Genomic DNA, 15,081 nt, shown 5'->3' with positions numbered 1-15,081 from the left:
ATTTATGGGCGTGGCTTCGCGTCTCTCATCCAATAACTGCCCTTCCCTCTTCCTCCCTCCCGCTCCGATTGGCTGCAATCGTCGGGGGTGGTTCGCTCGCCGCGCCGGAAGCGCGTCATTTGGTCGGCGGGCGGCGGAGGAGGAGGATGAGCAAGGGGCGGGAGGGCCCTGCGGCGGGTGGTGAGGGCCGGCGGGGCCGGGGGGCTCCCGGCGGGGCTGGGGCCGCCCGCGGTGACCGCGCCGCTGTCCCCCAGGAGCCGCCGCCGTCCTGCTGCGGTACCTGCGGGAGCAGAACCGCCCCTACAGCGCCCAGGACGTTTTCGGGAACCTGCAGCGGGAGCACGGCCTGGGCAAGGCGGTGAGCGGGCCGGGCCGGGCCTGGCTGGGCCTAGCGGGGCGGGGAGCGGGGCCTTGCTGACCGCCCGCCTCCCTCAGGCCGTGGTGAAGGCGCTGGAGCAGCTGGCCCAGCAGGGCCGCATCCGCGAGAAGGTGTACGGCAAGCAGAAGGTTTATTTCGCCGACCAGGTGAGCTCCGGGCCGGCCCCAGCCCTGCCCCAGCTCCCCCCCCTCCAGCCCCGCTGAGCTCCTGCTGCTTCCCTCCCCCCTTCCAGGAGCAGCTCCCGGCTGCCAGCGATGAGGAGCTGCGAGGGCTGGACGGGGAGATTGCGGCGCTGTCGGCTCAGCTGCAGGCTCTGCAGCAGGGCTGCCGGCAGATGGAAGCGGGTGAGGGCTCCCGGTACGGCCCCGGTGCCGGCCGTGGGCTGCGGGGCTGGGTGGCTGGGAGCCGGCTGCTGGTCCTGCCGGTGATCGGCGTTGCCTTGCAGAGCTGAGGGAGCTGAGCGGCTCCATGACGACGCCTGAGATGGCCCGGGAGGTCGAGGAGCTGAGGAAGGACTGCGCCAGTTACGCGGACAAGCTGGAGAGGATCAAGTCTGCCACCAACCACGTCATGCCGGAGGAAAAAGAGAAGGTGAAGAGGGGCTGGGGCTGAGCAGGGGGCACGCAGCAGGGCCCAGGTTGGGGCCAGATGTACCAAACCCTTGGCTGGGTTACCCTGCTCCCGGCCTGGCTCACCCCAGGATGCCAGAGGTTGGTGCTGGGCCCAGACTGCTCCTGTGTGGGCTGCGCACACACATCTTGGAAATGTGTCCCTTAGGCATATCTTGAAGTAGCCTGAGCTGTTTTTTCCTTGCAAGCCTTCGCTTCAGGCAGTCACTGGGCACTTTATCAATTCAACCTGTCCCTCTCCTGAGCTGTCACAAGGCACAATTCATGTCCCAGTGAAGGCTTGGGGTCGCTCCTGCTGCCCGAAACCCCTCTGGCCATAGCCCAGATGTACGACGTCCTTGGAACCAGACCTTTCCCAGCTTTGGGCTTACAGAGGCTCCGCAGGGCGGCTCCTGGCTGGGTTGTTCTCATTTTGCCTTGCTCTTGGCAGGTGTGCAGTGAGCAGAGGCTGTACTGTAAGGAGTGGAGGAAGAGGAAGCGGATGGTAAGGCTCTGCAGTGAACACAGGGTGGGTGGGCAGCTCTGGTGGGGGGAACAGTGGCAGTGACAGTCCCACAGTGACACTGGTGCCTGTAGGGGACAGGCACAGTCGGCAGAATTGCTTGGCAAGAGTTCTGTGAGCTGTGACACAGACTGGGGGGACTTCAGGCAAACACTGACTATTAAAGGTGCTCTGTGCACACTGCCAAGCGCTGCCCGGGCTTGGTAAGGACTAACGTGCATCAAAGCCTCTGGGAAAGGCCGTGTCACTGAAATAGCCGAGTAAGAAACATCTTTGAATATTGTTTTTTATTGTGGAAACAAAAGGAATGCTCCTTGAATCAGAAAGAGCAGTTTCCACCTTTCCCTGAGCTGTGCTGGCTCTGACACCCCCTGCGGGCCAGTCCCAGGCAGCTGCAGCAGAGGCTGGGAGTCAGCCCTGAGCCTGACCCCAGGGCTCTCTCTGTCCTGCCAGGCGACCGAGCTGCTCGATGCCATCCTGGAGGGGTACCCCAAAAGCAAGAAGCAGTTCTTTGTAAGTCCCAGCACCCGGCTCGGCCATGGGAGGGCTGTGCCAGCAGCTCCCATCCTGCCCCGAGCCCCTTTTGTCCTCACACAGGAGGAGGTTGGCATCGAGACGGACGAGGACCACAACGTCACCCTGCCCGCAGCCGTGTGAGGTGCTGAGGGAGGCCTTCACTTCAGGGAACAGAACGTGCTGATGGAACTCAGCTGCTGTTTTTGGGCTGTTTTTTTTTTTTTTTTTGGGCTTGTCCTGCATCTTTTGTATGCGTTTGTTTTAAGTACTTTGCCCCTGGAAGGGTTGTTGGAACGATTAACTCAGCACTGAGCCCTTTCCCTTTCTCCCTTGCCGAGGGAATGCCATTTTTTTCCTTACTTTCAGCCCAGTGTCCTGCTGAGGGCCGGTGTCTTCACCGGGCTGTGGCCAGGAAGCTGTAACTGCCCTGGTTTGGAGGCTCTGGTGGTGTAGCAAGAAGAGGAAGCGAGTGCCTGGTACAGGTGAACGAACTGGGTTTGGTGGGGGCTGCAGAGCCCCAGCAGGAGTTCAGCAAACTGAAAGGCAGGGGGCGGCTTCCCAGGGGGTGCACGGAGCTGTACACAGGCTAGGATTCATTAAACACCGTGCTTTTGTTCCAGACGTGCTTTGGTGTGGTGTCTTCTGTGTTCAGAGTGCTGCAGGGCCACCCTTGGGTGCAGCTCCCCTGCCTGGGGGGGAAGGTGAGAGCCAGGAGGGTGCTGCTGCCCTGAAAGCTGAGCCAGAAACTGCGTGTCCAGCTCTTACCTGCTTCAGGGAAAGGCTCTGGGACCCCAGCCACAAGAACTCAAAGCAGAGATGTCATTAAAACATTCAGCACAATTTATTTCATTACTTCTCGTCATAGAAAAATAACAGCAGGTTTGTAAAAACCCCCGTCCTCCTCGCGAGGTGGGGGGCTGCTTCTGGCAGAGGCTCTCAGCCCCCGGCAGCGTTTTCCTTCCTCACCAAGCAAGCCCTCCAGGGACACGGCTGCCCCTGCGCTACCAACTCCAGGCATCGCCCCCAGGCTCAGCTCCTCGGGGGCTTCCATCGCTTTGTATTGAAAAGAACACCCAAAAAAAGGGGGCTGGGGAAGAATCTCGTATAAAAATTAATCCCCAGAAGGGTTCCTCTCGAGTCAGGTAGGAGCAGCTTAAACAAGTTCAAGCTGCAGCATCCCGACCAACAACGTGGAGCTGGGAAACAGCATTATGGGGGAAAAACACCCTAAAATAGCTGCTGGAGGGGTAGCAAGAAGGTGATGAGTGAGACCAGACCCTGCTGCAGGCATCGCTGCTGTGGAGGGGGTCCAAAAACCCCCAGAGCAGCAAACAGCTCCTGCACTGCTCCACCCCCTCTGTGGGGCTGCAGCGTGCAGCACGGTCACTGTCCCAGCAAGGATCTGTCTGCAAAGCTGACACCGAGAGGGCTTCACAATGATTTCAGTGATTTATAAAATAAAATCAAGGCTGGTTACGTGTATATACGTATAAAAAAAAATCCTATGGTTCTAAGGAGGAGCAGTGAGAGCTCCCGGCAGCGCGGGGCTGCGGCTACTGCACTACTTCCCTGGTCAGCACGGCCACGTCACGACCTGAAGCCAGGCACATCTCAACGAGCACAAGCAGGAAAAGACTGCAAAGAAAGTCTGCTCCCTTCTGGGCTTTTATGGCTACAAAGAGAGGTCAGGACAGCGAGGCTCCCCCGGCTGCTCCCCACAAGCACAGCCCTGGCAGTGAGGGGCTGATCCTTCCTGCAGCTCCCCAAAGCATCTCCGCAAGCCCAGGACAGCCTCTTGCCCTCCTAAGAGCTGCTTCGGAGGGAGGGAGGGAGAGCCCGCAGCTGTGGAACCCTCCTAATTTGTGTCACAACAGCTTTTAGCATGCCTGCTTTTTTCATTTCCCAGGGGCAGAAGGGTTTTTAGCCCAGCCTGTTATGGAGCAGAGCTGTCCTGCCAGCCCGGCTGTGGCTGTGGAGAGTCAGTGGCCCAGGCAAACCCAACCACAACGCCTGCCTGAGCTAAGGACTCTCTGCTGGCTGCCAAGACAAATTCAAAACACTTTTTTTTCCTTTTTCCCTTTGCTAAGTCCCTAGAAGTACTTGGTAACGTCAGCTGTGACGGTACCTGTGGAGCAGAGATGCGCGCACAGCCTCGTTTCGGTTTTGCAGTCACAATAAATAAATGGAGAAGCTTCAGGAACAGCCCCGAAGCTGCTGGTGAGGGAAGGCTCAGTACAGCTGGCTCTTCAGTTGGTGCAGGACCCCGATGACGATGTCCCGGAGCGTCTGGGGCAGAGAGGAGACCGGGTCAGTTGTTGCAGGGGAGGAGCAGCCCTTCCCCAGCGAGCTGCTCCTGCTAAAATCCCCATCAGGAGGCACACACGGTGCATGGAAGCGATCACCCCTCCGTGGTCCTGGGCTGCATGGCCTCAGCACAACGAGGACCTGGCCTGCCTGCGTGCCTCACCCCCCTCAACGGCTTCTTAACTCCCCGCAAACTTTTGGGTGTCTTAAGGACGTGGTGGGAAGGGGCAGGACCCCTCCTGAACTGTTTTAAGGGGCCGGCTTCCAGCCCGGCAGCTGGAGGTGGGATCTTACAATCACGGAACCGTTAGGACTGGAGAAGCCCCTCCTGGCTCGCCCGGTGCCCGTGCTCACCTGGGGCTTGCAGTGCTCCTCGATCCAGCTGAAGACGCAGGCCGAGAGCTCCTGGAAGCTGGTAACTGAGATGGAGGCGTTGAAGGACTGGAAGAGGGAATCCATGACGCCTTGGAAAACGTTGAACTTCATCTGGTCGGAGATCTGGTCCTTCCCCTCGTTCGGGTTGTCCTGGTGAGCTTTCACGATCTGCTCGTAGTTCCTGCAACCAGCCAGGAGCCCGCGGGTGAATAAACTCCGGGCAGCTGCAGCCTCCCGGCCACCGGGAGCAGATCCATTTTCAGACTCAGATCCACCTCACGCTCAACCCCACCAGCTGGCCTGAGCCAGAGCCGAGCTAACGAGCCCCTAACGAGGAGGGATGCCAGCGGGGAGGCGCAGGATTGGTACCCCGGGTGCTGGGCTGCCTGGGGAGCGCTGGGAGCACCACAGGAGCCTCACAAGGACGGGGAAGAAAAGCAGCAGGAAGGAGAGGGCAGCGAGCACGCAGCTTTGCTTACACTTTCATGATCTTCAGGGCCATCACTTCTTTCCTGAGGATAGAAACTTCCTCTTCTTGCTTCTTCTTTTCCTTGTGCAGGAACTGGATGTAGTCGATGGCTGAGCAACAAAACACAGCGCGAGGTGTTGGGAGCACGCACGGCCCCCCGAGACCCCCCAGGGCAGTGGCAGACCCGAGCCTGGGCACCACCAGCTCCTGGTGGCCCCAGTTCTCCCGTGGGTCAGCACCCGGCTTCCCCTGACCACAAGATCCCCCCCCCCGAGCTGTTGCAGGGTGTTTTGGGGTTTGGGAGCACCTTTTTACTCTCCCTCCCCCCTCAGGACTCACTTTTCTGGAGGACGATGGCCTTGCTCAGCTTCTGGGAGCCGATGGAGAAGTCCTGCTGCTGGCAGGTGGGGACGATGGCCTGCAAGTCGTCGTAGCCTTTCTGTGGGGAAGCAGAGCCCCGCGTTTGGGGTGTGGGGTCACACACCCCACCCAGGGCTCACACGCAGGGTTTGGGGTGTCCAGATCCGCCGTGGTTTCACACGGGGCCAAACCCCAGCTCCCACCACGCAGCCAGACGGAGCCAAGGCGGCTCCCAGCACACGTAGGGTTAGGAGAGTAAATCCAGCAGCAAAAAAAAAAAAGGGAAAAGGGCACAAAAAGCAGGGTTCTGAGCGCCACAGGGCCCCAGGAAGCGGTGAGCCACCACGTTCCCATGGCCTCGGGGTTACCTTGATGGCATCTCGTCTCTTCTGCTCCGCCTGCGTGTGCGCCCGCCTGCGCTGGTCCTTGTAGGACTCCTTGTAGGGCTCCTGGTGGTAGTCGCTGTCCTCATCGTCTGCGGGGCGACAAAAAAAAAACATGAGCACGTGAGGGGGGGGCTCAAGCTGGGCCCCTTCCTCCCACAGCTCTGCCATGGCCCCCAGGACAGTTTGGGGACACCCCGGGGCACCCCCGGCTCTCTCCACATGGGGCCAGGCAGCGGGCAGGGGGATGAAGGGAACGACCTGGGGACAGACCCCAAAACCCACCTGTGATAGGGACAGAGGAGGGAATAACTGGGGGACAGACCCCAAAACCCACCCGTGATGGGGACGGAGGAGACAATGACCAGGAGATGGACCCCAAAACCCAACTGTAGGGATCAGAAGAGGCAATGACCGGGGGCCTGCCCCCAAAACCCACCCGTGTTGGGGACGGACGAGGCGCTGGTGGAGCCGATGCTGTTGGCGCGGGACACGACGCTCCCCTTGCGGGCGCAGTCCCCGAGCAGCGCTGCGGGCGGGCGGGCGGCCGGTGAGGGGCGAGGGGCGGCCACGGGCCCCCCCCCCTCTCCCCGCCGCCGCCCCCCCGAGTCCCGGGGAGCCCCGGGCCGGGTCCGGCCGCAGCCCCGAGCCCCGGCGGCACCTACCTGAGTCCAGGCCGTTGTCACCGTAGGCGGCGTCCACCTTGGGGCGGCGGGGAGAAGGTGACGGTCAGCGCAACCGGGCACAACGGGACCCGACCGGGCCCAACCGGGCCAAACCGGGACCCAACCGGGCTCAAAAGGACCCAACCGGGACCTAACAGGGACCCAACCGGACCCCAACCGGGCTCAGCCGGGCCCAAACGAGACCCAACCGGGACGAAAAGGGCTCAACGGGGACCAACCGAGCCGAACGGGGCCCAACCGGGACCCAACCGGGATGAACCGGGCCCAAATTGGACCCAATTGGGCTTAACCGGGACCCAACCGGGACGAACCGGGCTCAACGGGGACCAACCGGGACCCAACCAGGCTCAACCGGGCCCAACCGGGCTCAGCCGGGCCCCCTCGACCAGGCCCAACCGGGCCGAACCGGGCCCTACCGGGCTCAACCGGACCTAACCGGGCCCCCTGGACCTTTGCCCTCCGCCCCTCACCCTTGACCTTCACCCCCCCGCAGCCCCTCCCCGTGAGGCCCGTGCCCGGTTCCCGGTGCCCCCCCCCCTCCTCCCGTTCTCACCTTGCCCCACGAGTCCTCGGCCGCGGCCCCGGGCGGCTCCGCCATCTTCCGCCCGCCCCGGTCACGTGCCCGCCGCGGGGGCTGATGGGAAATGCAGTCCCGAGGAGCCGCCAGGGGGCGCCCGGACGGGACCGGGGGCGGGAGGGGGCGGGGCCGGGGGAAGGGGGGCGGGACCGGGTCGCTGCCCGGTGCTTGCGTAACGGCGCTGACGTCACTGTGACGCAATGGGCGCCGGGCCCGGGCCAGAGGCCGTCGGCCGCGGCCTTCCCTTGGCCCTGACCCCGGGAACGGCCGGGGGAGGGCGGTGGGGGCGGGGCGGGGACGGGGGCACCAAGGGGATGGGAACGGGATGGGGATGGGACAGGGACAGGAACGGGACAGGGACAGGGGACAGCACAGGGACGGGGACGGGATGGGGACAGCACGGGGACAGGGGCAGCACAGGGATGGGGACAGGGACAGGGACGGGATGGGGATGGGGACAGGGATGGGACAGGGGCAGCACAGGGATGGGGACGGGGACAGGGATGGGGATGGGATGGGGACAGCACAGAGATGGGACAGGAACAGGGACAGCATGGGGACGGGATGGGGACATTAAGGGGGTGGGGATGGGATGGGGACAGGGGTAGCACGGGGACAGAGATGGGACAAGGATGGGGTGCAGCACGGGGACAGGGACAGGGACAGTACAGGCATGGGGGGCAGGATGGGGACAGGAAGGGGATAGGGACGGGATGGGGACAGCAAGGGGATGGAGATGAGACAGGGACAGGGGTAGCATGGGGACAGAGATGGGACAGGGATGGGGTGCAGCATGGGGACAGGGATGGGGACAGCAAGGGGACAAGGGGCAGCACAGTGATGGGGGCCACACGGGAAGAAAGAACAGTCCCGAGCCAGTCCGTGCCCCACGTTTTATTGCCCAAACACCACAAACAGAGCGGCCACACAGCCCGCGGCCACTTGGTCCTGGTGTCGACAGCGTTCAACAGGAGCAGGGCTTACAAAAAACAATAAATTATCTCCGGGGTGGTTAAATAGCCATAAATAAAATAGGGGGAGGCCCTCAGCGGGGCTGGGGGCAGGGTCCGGCCGAGCTCAGGCCCGGCGCGCTACTCGCTGTGCGGGGCGGGCGGCAGCCTGCGGCCCGAAGAGCTCCCGCGCCCGGCCCTCGAAGGCGGCCACCATCTGCTTGGCCACCTCGTCCAGGAAGAGCCCGGCCAGCCGGGAGTGCAGCGCCGAGCGGAACTCGAAGGAGACCTGGCAGGAGGCGAAGAGGTGCTGGGGAGGCTCGGGGGGACGCAGCGGGGCCGGCAGCCCCCTGCCCCCAAAGCCTGTCCCGGTCCCCAGCACCGTGCACTCACCGAGAAATCCAGCGAGCAGCTGTCCGTCCGTCCCGGCAGCCCTGGCCCGAAGCGCCACAGCGTCTCCAGGTGCCTGAAGAGCCGGCAGTCGCTGCTCACCGCCTGCGGGAGGGCAAAAAAGCTGCTGGGTGCCCAGGCACCGCGCACCCAGCACCGGGCAGAGCGGCAGAAACAGCCCCAGCCCCATCCCCAGGTGCCAAGCAGGGGACTTGCAGGCGGGACACGGGGCTGCTGGAGCGGTTTTAGGGCAGGGGGAGTGTTGCTGGGGGGCAGCTTTCCTTCCACAGGAGCAGTTTGGGGTCTCCGGATCCGGGGTGCATCGCAGCCCCTCGCCCCCGGTGCCCCCTGCCCCCAGCTTTTCCCCCCCACATGGATCTGCTGAGCCCCAACACCCAGACGCAAACCCCAAACCCAAGCAGGGGGGGACACCACGGCTTACCCGGATCTGCCGGGGCCCCAGGGACACCTCGGAGAGGTACCGCTCCTGCAGGGGGGGGAAGCCGACCTCGAGCTCGGCCCGCAGCACGTGGCCGCGGCGGGACAGCACGGCCGAGCGGCGGCACCACGGCACGAAGAGCCGGTAGTCCCCGACGTTGGCCACCAGCTCGTACATCTGCTGCGCCGAATATCTGTTGGGGGAGGCAAAAATACAGCTCAGCACCAGCACCTCGCACCCGCCCGGTAACTGGGTGCCCCCCCCCTCCGGTACCGAACTCACCCCAGGACGCGCTGCTCCCGGTACCCGGTGGCACCGGAGCCCACCAGGCTGAGGAACGGCCGCGCTGGCTGCACCGGCTGCGGGCACGGGGAGCGGTGGGCAGCGGGGCACCTGGAGAGGATAAAAAGGGGGTCAGAAAACCGGAGCTGCTGCCCCCTCGGTGCTCTGCACCGACCCCGGTCCCGGTGTCCCGGTGTCCTGGGGTCCCGGTGCCGGTGTCTCACCGGGCAGCAGCCCCGAGCAGCGTCCGCCCGCACCCGGCCATGGCTCGGCTCTGCTCTGCGCGGCCCCGTGCCCCGTACCGGTACCGGGGCGGGACGGCCCCGGGTGCCCGCTGATATCACGGGGGAGCGCCGGGGGCGGGACCGGGAGCCCCGCCCCCCCACCCCGTACTCGGACCGGGACCGGGACCGGCACCGGGACTGGCACCGGGACCAGCACCGGGACCCTCCGGGGCTCCCAAACCGCTCCCGGTGGAGCCACCCCCGGTGTAACGGGAACGGAGAGGGGGGAGCCCCAGGATGAGGGCACCGGGACCAGCACCGGGAGCAGGGCAGAGCCCCGAGCAGCCCCGGCCGTGGGCTGGTGGCACCGGGGGGACACTGTCCGGTGGCACCGTGGGACATCCCGGTGGGCTGCAGCCCCCCTCCGAGCAGGGAAGAAGCCCCCGGGGTGGCGGCGGTGGTGGGGGCAGCCCCCGGGGGGGGAACGGCTGAAAAAGGGGACAAAAACACCCCACAGACACTGCCGAGGAAAACTGCTCTTTAACTGGCACAGCGGGACGGGCTCACAGTGCCCAGGGCCTGTCCCCAGCCCTGGGGGTTTGGGGGGGGGCTTCAGGCGGTGCCCCCCGCTCTCAGGACGTGCAGGCACCAGCGGGGGGGGCTCAGCCCTTTTGACCCAAGGCACTGCCGCAGCCATTCCAGCTCATTCCCACTCCTGGGGTCACGGTGTCCGGCGGCTTCAGCAGGGCAGGGGGCTCCCGGCCCCTCTGCGGGGTGAGGACGCAGCATGGGGGGGGGTCAGCCCCAGCCCCTCCGCACCCGTTTCACGGACGGTGCCCTCGCCCCACGTCCCGGCGCTGCTCGATGCTCGGTGTCCCGCGGGGCCGTTAGCGGGACGGCGATCCGGCCGCGGGTGCGTGGCTCAGGCGCTGCTGCAGGAGGTCCCAGGCCTTCTCCACCTGCCAGGGAACGGCCGTCGGGGGGGAGGAACCCCACGAGAAGGGCTCCCAAACCTTCTGCCCCTTCCCTGCTCCATTCCCAACCCTGAACGTGAGGAAGGACTTTACCGAAAGGGTTGAGAGGATTGGGATGGGCTGCCCGGGGAGGTGCTGCAGTCCCCAGCCCTGCAGGGCTTTAAAGGATGTTTAGGTGTAGAGCTCGGTGATGTGGGTTAGTGCAGGGGTGTTAGGTTAAAAATTTGGACTGGGGGATCCTGGAGGTCCCCTCCAACCCCAACAATTCAGGGATTGTGTGAACTCATCCCTCGTCCCACACCATGGCAGCCTCGCGGTGAGCCCCAGCACGCAGCCCTCCATCCCCGTCCCAGTCTGGGGTCCCCCCCTCACCACCCCGGGGGCAGAGCCCAGCTCGGTGGCCGGCAGCTCACCTGCTTGCGGGTGACTTCGGGCTCCCACAGCGTGCACAGCACCACCTGCGACTGCTCCACGCGCTGGCTGTCGCTCATCTGGCTCCGCAGCCGGCTGCGAGCAGCCTCCTGGCTCAGCCCGTCCCTGTCCATGATGCGCTTCACAGCCTGGGGGGAGCGCAGGGGGGGACACTCAGGGGCTTGGGGAGGGGGCAGAGGGGATCAGCAGAAGGGCAGCACCCACCTCCTCCTCGGGGATGACGGCCGTCCACACCTCGTGCACCATCTCCTGCCAGCCGGCCTCCAGCAGCACGGCAGCGTCCAGCACGCACACGGCTTTTCCTGCAAAACGAGGCCATCGCTCGTCGTTCCCGGCCAGGCAGAGGCACCACGAGCGCTCCTCGGGCTGCTTTCGGGGGCTGCGTTTGCCCAAATGCCCCGTATCAGGGGGGCAGGTGCCCCCTGCACACCCCAAGCCGATGCCTGCAGCCAAACGCCCGTCAAGCCCCCCCGGAGCTGGGAAGGTTTTGCTCCCGGAGGTTCCACCACAAACAAATTCGGGCTGTTTCGGAGCAGGAAGCACAGCAGCAGCAGTGAAAATCCCCAGCCAAAAAAGCAGGGGCTGAGCACGGGAAATCCTCGCGGTGCTGCCCAGAGCAGCGGAATCCCTGGGGAGGGGGGACTTGGAGCACAGCACAGGTCTGAATGCCCCGTTTGCACGCCCCGGTTACCTTGAGCATCGGCTTCCCCGATCTCCTTCCTGACCAGCCGGGCGATCTCAGGCCACACGATGTCCGTGAGGCTCTTCAGCCGCTCCTGGAAGGGAAGCACAGCGGGGTTCAGAGCTCCTGGGGGGCCAACGAGGGACCTGCCAGCCCCCGAGGGACCCTCAGGAGGAGCCTGGGCTGCGGCAGCGCCAGCGAGCGGGGGCTCCTGTGCAGCTGCGGGGTCACCGAGCCCCACTTGCCACGCGTCCAAGTCCCCTGACGGCCAGAGGGCACGGGTGACGTGCACGGCGGGGCTTCAGCTCGGCGCTGGGTGAAGGACAGAGGGAAGCAGGGCTTGGGAAGCAGCAGCAGCAGCTGCCAAGGGTGCCGGGGGCACGTCCTGCACGACCGCTGACGCGGTGACGGAGAAGTGATCCCCGTGTCCTGCCCTCGCCGTGCGGCACTGCCCGCCAGCACGCTGCCAGGAATAGGGCCAGGAGCTCAAAGGGCTGCGAAGCAAAAAGCCCCCGGCACAGACGCAGAGACAGCTCTTGGCTCGGGAGATTAAATATTGACACTCCCCGCGCCGCTTTTACCTGGTTTCCAAACACTTTGGCCCCGAGGACCTTCCTGTTAATCGTCCCGTCTTCGCTCAGGATCTCTGCAAGGCAGGAGGGGAAGGTGTTTGGGACGGGATGAGCCCCACTGATGCCCCCGTGGTAAGATGAGGCCCACGGGGCAGAGCAGGACTTCAGCACAGGACCCCAAAGGGCCCCATGGTGTGGGACCGGACCCGGGATCTCCTTATCATACTCCAGAAAAGGATGGACACGCAGCAGCTCAGCCCAGACCCTCGAACCAGCCCCTTGAAAGCAGCTCCGCCATGGGGCACGGAGGATTTGGGGAAAAACTTTGCCCCTTTGGGACCACCCAGCCGTCCCCAGGGACCCCTACCTGCCCCAAACGCCGCCAGCACCCGCTCGTAGGCAGGGCCCCCGGGGAGGTAGACGGCGTGGCCCAGCTTGTCGGCGTCGATGAGGAAGGCTCCGAGCTGCCCCAGGAGCCTGGCGATGGAGGTTTTGCCGCTCCCGGTGCCTCCGGTCAGGCCGATCACGTAGGGGCGAGGCGGCAAATTGGGGGCTTCCTGCGGGGACGGGGGCTGCCGTCAGGCTGGGGGGTGGCACACAAGGGTCCCGCGGGCGTCGTGGCAGCTCCCGGCCCTGCGGAGTGGGGACTTGTCCTTCCCTGGGGCTGGGATGTGCCGAAGGCAGGCAGGCAGACCCCCAAATGTCCCCTCTGTGGCAGGGGACGGGCTGGCTCCAGCACCCCAGGCTGCCATCCCTGCGGCTCCCCGACTTCACGAGGGCATCGAGCTTTCACCCTGCAACTCACCCAAATTGGTGGCCCCACTTGGGACCCCAAAACCCCGACCATTGCCTGCTTTCTGCCCCATATTTCACCCAGACCTGCTCCGGGAGTTCAGGACAGGAGCACCAGGGGCATCTTCAGGGACATTTCCCAAAGCCAGCAGCGGGGTCCAGCCCACTCTTGGGTCCCACAGACCCCCGGCACCATCACAACCCCTCCGAGCGTCCCCCCCTCACCCGCGGGGGCCGCAGCAGCGTCCCGAGCAGCCTCTGCCGCAGGCTGGAGGAGCTGATCTTCTCCTCCTCGTTCCGGCCGTGCTCAGGGTCCTTGATCAGCTGAATCTCAAAGAGCTCCAGCGCAGCGAGCCCCTGCCGGGACAAGGAGCCCACTGAGCCGCCGGCAGCCCCGGCGGCGGGGCCGGGAGGTCTCAGCCCCCTCCCCAAAATTACGTTCTCGAGTCTCTTCTTGTTCACGGCCTCCCCTCCCTTGCGCGTCTCCTCGCTGACCACGATGCAGCGCAGCTCGGGGTCGGTGACGGCGGGGCCGTAGGGGTCGCCCAGGGGCACGATGTCATACAGCACCCGGGGCTGCACGTCCGCCAGGAACTCGCGCAGCTTGGCGGCCCGCAGCTCGTAGGGCTCGATCAGCTCCTTCAGCACCTTGTCTGCGGGGCACGGGGAGGGCGCGGGGGCTGAGCGCGGAGCCGCAACGCGATGGAGAATGGGAAGGGAGAGAGGGAGAGGAACCGGCCCTGGGGTTTTGGGGGCCTGCCTTCTCCAAAGCCCCGCTCCTGGTGGGTCTCCTGCTGTCACCCCAAATCCCGGTGGGGCTCCTGCTGTCACCCTATCTGTGGTGGCACTGGGGTGCAGGGACACTGGGGTGCAGACCCCTCGACCCCCTTCCCACCAGCCTCCCCCCAAGCCCCTCCAGGCTTCCCAGGGCAAACTCCGCAGCCCCTCTGCCCCCCATCCCCACCCCAAACCCTCTCCACGACCCTCTCCCACCTCCCCTACCCCCGGGGCCGTCCCCCCCCCGTCCCCAGCAGCCCGGTGCCACCCCCGCAGCACTCACGGCGGAGCAGCTCCCCGTCCGCCACCCCGACCAGGAGCCTCCTCCGGGCCAGGAGGCAGCAGGCGCTGAGCAGCAGGCGGTGGGCACCGTGCAGCCGGTCGAAGGTGCCCCCCACCACCACGTCGGGGTAAGCGGGCAGCTCCCCCTCGGTGCCCTCGGGGGCAACCCGGGGACCGTCGGGGCCGCCCAGCAGCAGGGTGGGCAAGCCGGGGGGGCAACCGTAAGCGGCGGCCGCCAGCTGCCGGAGCCCGAAGCTCACCGGGTCCTCGTCGCCGCCCCCCCCGTCGGCCAGCAGGACGCGGGGCGGCTCCGCCAGCCGGTGCCCGTGACCCAGCAGGACGCGCACGTCCAGCCCCCGGTGCGCCGCCGCCGCCGAGTAGAGGGCGGCCAAAGCCCGGAGAAGAACCGGAGCCGGCGGAGGGGCTGCGGGGAGCGGTGCGGAGCCCCCCAGGAGCAGCCCCGGCTGCAGGTGCACGTAGAGCGGCCCCGCCACCAGCCCCGCCGCCGCCGCCAGCGCAGCCGCCGCCCGGCCCGGTACCGAGCCCAGCGGGGCCGTCAGCACCAGCAGCCCCGACGGGAACGGCGCCATGGCCCCGCCGGAAGACGGAGCCCGCCCGGAACGCGTCACCGGACCGCCCCGGCGCCGCCCCGGTAGCGGAGCGAGGTCGGCATCGCCGCCCCCGGGGGGGTTTCGGGGCGCCGGAGGGGACGGGAGGGGTGCGGGCAACCGGAGGGAGCCCCGGGGCTGCGAGCTGCAGGCTCGGTGCCTCCCGTTAAAGGCTCGGTGCTGCTCGCCCGGCCCCGGTGCTGCCCGCTGGGGGCTCGGTCCCGGCTGCCCGCCCACCCCACTGCTGTGTCCCGCAGCCCCAGGACTGCCCACCGGACCCCACTGGCTCAAAGAGCCCCGGTAGTGCCTGCTGGAGCCCTGGTACCAGTCCCTAAAACAGCCCCCAACTGGCTGCCCAGCCCCAGTACCGGCTGCCCAGTCCCAGTACCGGCTGCCCAGTCCCAGTACTGGCTGCCCAGACCCAGTATCACCCCCTTGATCCCCCATGACCCCACTCCAGCCATCCCACTACCCCCACTGGTGCCCCAGTCCCAGCG

At 65.9% G+C, this 15,081-nt stretch overlaps 4 protein-coding genes across 5 annotated transcripts; 1 reads left to right on the top strand and 3 right to left on the bottom strand.

Moving 5' to 3' along the window:
- Positions 1–146: 146 nt before the first annotated feature.
- On the top strand, positions 147–2,647 carry PSMC3IP (PSMC3 interacting protein; the record flags this gene model as incomplete). Its single annotated transcript, XM_082778777.1, has 8 exons — positions 147–180; positions 255–358; positions 436–525; positions 612–723; positions 825–970; positions 1,439–1,492; positions 1,964–2,023; positions 2,108–2,647. 8 exons carry the CDS (start codon positions 147–149, stop codon positions 2,165–2,167), a joined length of 660 nt encoding a protein of 219 aa, XP_082634903.1. The 3' UTR covers positions 2,168–2,647.
- Positions 2,648–2,854: 207 nt separating this feature from the next.
- Positions 2,855–7,211, bottom strand: MLX (MAX dimerization protein MLX). The gene is made up of 8 exons (XM_082779347.1): positions 7,157–7,211; positions 6,583–6,619; positions 6,357–6,446; positions 5,903–6,009; positions 5,514–5,613; positions 5,185–5,284; positions 4,685–4,886; positions 2,855–4,312 (listed from the first exon to the last, which is right to left on the bottom strand). Exons 1-8 carry the CDS (start codon positions 7,199–7,201, stop codon positions 4,256–4,258), a joined length of 738 nt encoding a protein of 245 aa, XP_082635473.1. The 5' UTR covers positions 7,202–7,211; the 3' UTR covers positions 2,855–4,255.
- An 862-nt stretch (positions 7,212–8,073) lies between these two features.
- Positions 8,074–9,845, bottom strand: LOC309887522 (coenzyme Q-binding protein COQ10 homolog B, mitochondrial-like). Its single transcript, XM_082779290.1, has 5 exons — positions 9,466–9,845; positions 9,242–9,352; positions 8,963–9,152; positions 8,524–8,625; positions 8,074–8,419 (listed from the first exon to the last, which is right to left on the bottom strand). Exons 1-5 carry the CDS (start codon positions 9,504–9,506, stop codon positions 8,258–8,260), a joined length of 606 nt encoding a protein of 201 aa, XP_082635416.1. The 5' UTR covers positions 9,507–9,845; the 3' UTR covers positions 8,074–8,257.
- Positions 9,846–9,981: 136 nt separating this feature from the next.
- COASY (Coenzyme A synthase) lies at positions 9,982–14,587 on the bottom strand. 2 transcript variants are annotated; one of them, XM_082779288.1, is made up of 9 exons: positions 13,978–14,587; positions 13,356–13,570; positions 13,143–13,274; positions 12,493–12,682; positions 12,135–12,199; positions 11,563–11,647; positions 11,076–11,173; positions 10,853–10,976; positions 9,982–10,424 (listed from the first exon to the last, which is right to left on the bottom strand). In XM_082779288.1, the coding sequence occupies exons 1-9, from the start codon at positions 14,564–14,566 to the stop codon at positions 10,264–10,266; spliced, it is 1,659 nt and encodes a 552-aa protein (XP_082635414.1). In that variant the 5' UTR covers positions 14,567–14,587; the 3' UTR covers positions 9,982–10,263. The 2 variants fall into 2 exon arrangements, with proteins under 2 accessions (XP_082635414.1, XP_082635415.1); XM_082779289.1 differs by having other exon boundaries at positions 10,853–10,999; positions 13,978–14,586.
- Between the last annotated feature and the right edge of the window lie 494 nt (positions 14,588–15,081).

The sequence above is a fragment of the Aythya marila genome (assembly GCF_965140915.1).
Source record: "Aythya marila genome assembly, chromosome: 25".
Classification (NCBI taxonomy): Eukaryota; Metazoa; Chordata; class Aves; order Anseriformes; family Anatidae; genus Aythya; species Aythya marila.
The sequence above is the reverse complement of the archived record's forward strand: the minus strand, read 5'-3'. Positions and strand labels throughout refer to the sequence as shown.

Bases quoted from the DNA above. Each gene is read 5' to 3' on its own strand.
- MLX (XM_082779347.1), bottom strand. From the start codon at position 7,201: ATGGCGGAGCCGCCCGGGGCCGCGGCCGAGGACTCGTGGGGCAAG. The intron at 6,620-7,156 runs GTGAGAACGGGA...CGCCGCCCCAAG, and splicing joins CCGAGGACTCGTGGGGCAAG to GTGGACGCCGCCTACGGTGA. The intron at 5,285-5,513 runs GTGAGTCCTGAG...TTTGTTGCTCAG, and splicing joins GGCCATCGTCCTCCAGAAAA to CCATCGACTACATCCAGTTC.
- LOC309887522 (XM_082779290.1), bottom strand. From the start codon at position 9,506: ATGGCCGGGTGCGGGCGGACGCTGCTCGGGGCTGCTGCCCG. The intron at 9,153-9,241 runs GTGAGTTCGGTA...CTCCCCCAACAG, and splicing joins CGGGAGCAGCGCGTCCTGGG to ATATTCGGCGCAGCAGATGT. The intron at 8,420-8,523 runs GTGAGTGCACGG...GCCTCCTGCCAG, and splicing joins GCTGCTCGCTGGATTTCTCG to GTCTCCTTCGAGTTCCGCTC.
- COASY (XM_082779288.1), bottom strand. From the start codon at position 14,566: ATGGCGCCGTTCCCGTCGGGGCTGCTGGTGCTGACGGCCCCGCTGGGC. The intron at 11,648-12,134 runs GTAAAAGCGGCG...CTTCCCTTCCAG, and splicing joins CCAAAGTGTTTGGAAACCAG to GAGCGGCTGAAGAGCCTCAC. The intron at 10,977-11,075 runs GTGGGTGCTGCC...CATCATGGACAG, and splicing joins CCGTCATCCCCGAGGAGGAG to GGACGGGCTGAGCCAGGAGG.